Genomic DNA, 4,858 nt, shown 5'->3' on the forward strand with positions numbered 1-4,858 from the left:
CTCTTTCTCCCCCACCCCTCCCACCCTTTCTGCATCACTTTTTCTTCCTCCACCTGCATCTGTCTCTGGTCTCCTCTCCACTAGGTATCTAACCTGATCTAAGACTAAGTGTCAGGCATCAGACCACGTCAGGCTCGACCTCGTCCCCTCCCCTCTTCCGCTTAAGATCTCGCGTGGTCGACCTTCCTCTCTTACAAAAGCACAAAGCCTGGCTGGAGATGAGATTGCATCCGGCAGACAAGCTACCATCCTTGGGGTACTTAGAGAAAGAGACGCCCCCATAGTGCCCCCCCCATGAAGATTGTCTCATTTAACTCTAGAGGGCTAGCTAGGCTTGATAAAAATTTAGCACTTCGCCGGTTACTTGTGGCCAACCCTTTAGATATCATATTCTTGCAGGAAACTCTTGGACTTGCTGATGCCATATCTCACACTCTTGGAGAAATGCTACCTGGATGGGCGTTACTTGTCTTGATGCCCATGGCAGATCTGGGGATATAGCAATGGGATACAATTCCCGCTCCATAAAACTACTCAACTGTTGGGGACGATTTGGGCACATCGGAGCAGATATACACTCAATAGATCTGGGTATGGATTTTCAAATCTTAAACATTTATGGACCATGTCACCACAGGCCCGATTTCTGGGACAAATTACTAGGATCTGACATTTTACAAATGGACAATATCATTTTGGGTGGAGATCTTAACTTCTCAATCGGCCACTCTGAATCCTGGGGTCATCGAGCACAAAGAGATCCTCTTTCGGAATACTTTGAAACTACTTTGGAATCCCACCATCTGATAGACATCCCCTCTGCAAAGATCCAAGCAACCTGGAGGAACAATAGGACAGGGGATGATAGCCTGGCTCGCAGACTAGATCGTTTTCTGGTCAAGGAGAATTTATTGGAATATGGCTACAATATCAGACAATGGGTGGGATCAGGAGGTATCTCCGATCACCTACCAATATACATGGAAATAGATGGGGGTTGGGCTAAACCCAAAGGTCCATATAAATTCTGCTCAACTTGGCTGAAGGAAGCCTCTTACATTCGTATGGTCACAGAATTTTGGATGTCCAACCCACCTGGGGCTGGGGGGAACATTATAAACAGTTTTGTGCACAATCTCTCGGAGCTGAAGAAGCTGTCCAAAATTTGGGCACACAATAAAAGAATCTTGGATGATCAATCCCTGAGGCAGATCGAAGCTGACATAGCAGCATTTGAAAATAATCATGGGGGGATATACAGATCAAATGAACACAAGGATAGGATCTCCTCACTTTACACAGCTAGAGGAAAAATTCTTAAGGACCGTGAAGAATTTTGGAGATTGAGAAGTAGGGCGATTTGGATGCAGGAAGGGGATGATAATACTAAGTTCTATCACAAATATGCCAATGGGAGGAAGGATATTAACACAATCTGGCAGCTAAAGGATGATCATGGCCATTCTGTTAACACCTTCCCGCATCTGGCATCACTGAAAACCTCATATTTCAAAAAAATCTATAGTACACGTCAGAAGTAAACCTGGCTGAAATTATTCAAGTAGCACAACTCTTCCCATGATTTGTGGATCAAGAGGAGCAAAGGGAACTGACAAAGGAAGTCTCTCTGGGAGAGCTGAAAGCCACTCTCAAGTGGTTCAAAAAAGACAGAAGCCCTGGGCCAGATGGATAGACAATTGAGTTCTTCCTGGATTTCTTTGAGACTCTTGGCGCAAACCTCCTAAAAGTCATAGAGGATACTAGGATAATGGCAAGCTGGCTGCTTCGCTCACCTCTACTTTTATTGCACTCATCCCCAAATCAGATAACCCGACCTCATATGATGAATATAGGCCTATTTCACTGTGTAACTGCATATACAAGATCATAGCTAAGATTATTGCAAATTGGATGAGGCCCATACTTTCCAAGCATATTTCACCTGGACAATTTTCCTTCCTACAAGACAGTCAAATTCATGAGGTAGTGGGAATTGCACAGGAGGTATTATACACTTTGCTTATCAAGAAATTTAAAGGTATGATCCTTAAAGTTGACCTCTCAAAGGCTTTTGACAGAGTAAGTTGGTTATATATTAGAATGTTGTTAACTCATCTGGGATTCCCATTCATGTTTATTAAATGGATCATGAGCTACATTACTAACATACCCTTCAGTGTCCTAGTTAATGGAAGCACATCTCCCTTCTTTTATTCAGAAAGAGGTCTTCGACAGGGCTTCCCACTGTCACCATTACTCTTTCTCCTAGTCATGGAAGGACTCAATAGACTTATCAAAGAAGAACACAGAAGGGGTAGACTACAGGGAATTAAAATCACTGAAGACTGTATTCTCACACATCTACTTTTTGTGGATGATGTCTTGATTTTTCTAAATGGAGGCATTAGGGATTTGTCAATCATGAAAGCTACTTTCTCATTATTTCAAGTGGCTACAGGGATGACTATCAATGATTCAAAATCTACTCTGACAGCGGCAGGATGCACACAACATGAGACCCATTTTGCATTGCAAAGATTTCGTTTTACCCCCTTGAGACTGGAGGAGGGTCTAAAATAAATGGGATACAAGCTAAAACCCTTGGGTTATAGAATTGTTGACTGGACTTGGCTCATTGCTAAAATGGAGAAGAGACTTAACACCTAGTACTTCAAATATCTTTCCAGGGCTGGCAGACTTACGCTCATAAAAAGCGTTCTGGAGGCCACTCCAGTCTACTGGATGTCATTGGCTTGGATCCCCAGAGGCATCCTAGCTAGGATACAAGCTCTTTATTGCAGAATACTTTGCAAGGGCAGTCAATTGGGAAATATTTTTGCCTGGGTAAAATGGGATGCTCTAAATCTACCAAAAACATGGTGGGAGGGGGGGCGGGGGGGTGGGGCTGGGGCATTAAGAAGCTAGAGGAATTCTCCTCCGCTCTGGCTGCAAAACTTGGATGGAAACTCATTACATCATCTAGTCTTTGGAATAAGGTGACTGTCTCTAAATACATTGCCCCGTTACAGATTATGGACTGGATTAGAAGGCTTCAAATACTCACTACATGGATATCGATCATATGGAAGGCTGTGATTAAAGCACTGAATCCTATCAGAGATGGTCTTACCTGGAAAGTTCAATCAGGTTCGACAGTAAGGGTGGGAATTGACCCTTGGATTGGCTGTGGGAATATGCATAGGCTACTAAATGATCTCATAATCATCTTCATGCAGCAAACATATCCCATCTAAACCATATTACGGATGTTGACCATACTACCTTCCTCCAACAAGCTTGGAAATTGGACCATAGGCTGAACATTCCACATCAATGGATTCAGTATTGGAACGACTATATTTGGGCTCTTACTAAAGCTCACATCTAAATAACCAAGGGAGAAGATGAGATTTTCTGGGCTTTCTCCAAATCTGGGAGATATACTCCTAAGGAAGGATATCTTGTTCTAACCGAAGACCGCAGACTGCATGCACCCGAAGCTTGGTGGAAAAGTATCTAGAATCTCAAAGCCCCACCAAGAAGTAGGCTTCTCATGTGGACCATTCTAAGAAAAAAAATACCCACGAGAGACAACCTCCTCAAGCGACCACCACATGACACATTTTAGTGTTGTCTCTGCAAATGCTGCAATGAATCTGTCTCACAATTATTTTTGGATTATTCTGTGACAAAGAATCTCTGGAATACTATTTTACCTTCGGCTACTCCTCACAATACTTGGGAGGGCACATTTATCCTTGAGGCATGGACGAACTGGTGCACCTCTGCCTCCCCTACCAGGCTACATAATATCCCTCTTCTTGTCTGTTGGGCCCTTTGGATTGCCCGGAACAGACTCACCTTCCGGAATGACTCCCCTCACTGGCCCTCCATTTCTGCCCGCATGCTGGCTAATTACTCCCTCATCCCCGAAGATGCACCACCCCCTCGACCATGCAACATTATACCTGAGACGATTGATTATCAAAGGCCGTGGGCTTACTTTGAGGGCCCTGCACAGGAGAATGGGTGTGGCAGGGGCTCTATCCTTCATATTAATGCACATCACTCATACAGTATTATTATGGGATTCGGTAGAGGCACAAATAACTATGCCGAATTATTTGCAACAAAATTCCTCATTCAATTTGCATTGGAGAAAAATTGTAGAGATCTACAAATATTTTGGGATTCAAAAGTTGTTTTTGATTGGCTAAATAAATCTTCTAGATGAATGCTTATACTTTGAGTCATATTCTGGACGAGGCACTGAGATTGATTACATCATTTGACTCTTTTACATGCCATCATATTTACTGAGAGCGGAACATAGCTGCTGACAGGCTATCCAAAGAGGCTGCGAACAGGGATCCACACAACTGGTCCCAGGAACAACGTGATGGTGCACATTACCAATTTTACCATCGGCCATTTATGGATATCGCTATATAAATTTAAATTTCTGTTGATCTCACAGGAAGAACAAACTTCATATATATGTCATCTGTAAATATTCATAGTTTCTTTTTTGACATTTTATCTACACTCACAAAGTGCCAGATTAATATATAGAACTCCTATTCAGTATATTTACAGCCATTGATACCTCCCTGCGTGGACACAAGGTATCAATGTTTTGATCACATATGTCCCTGAACATAATTTTGTTGAAGATAGGAAGTGCCTCTCTATTTGAATATGCTTAAATGCATTTAAAAAATATAATTTCCTTTTAATAGAAATTACGATTTTTCCTACGGGAAAAAAAACAACAAATTAAAAAGTTAGTAATGAAAAAAAATCAACCATACATAAAATACTTCAATTTCCACCTTAATTTTGACATCCACTTTATATA

At 42.1% G+C, this 4,858-nt stretch overlaps 1 protein-coding gene across 1 annotated transcript; it reads left to right on the forward strand.

The window, feature by feature from the left end:
• The first annotated feature begins 503 nt into the window (after nucleotides 1-503).
• Nucleotides 504-1,541, forward strand: LOC149240601 (uncharacterized). The gene has a single exon (XM_089370231.1). The coding sequence runs from the start codon at nucleotides 504-506 to the stop codon at nucleotides 1,539-1,541; it is 1,038 nt and encodes a 345-aa protein (XP_089226357.1).
• Nucleotides 1,542-4,858: the final 3,317 nt, after the last annotated feature.

This window comes from Pinus tabuliformis, chromosome 8 (genome assembly GCF_031772625.1).
Source record: "Pinus tabuliformis cultivar Carrire ecotype Pingquan chromosome 8, CPIR1, whole genome shotgun sequence".
Classification (NCBI taxonomy): Eukaryota; Viridiplantae; Streptophyta; class Pinopsida; order Pinales; family Pinaceae; genus Pinus; species Pinus tabuliformis.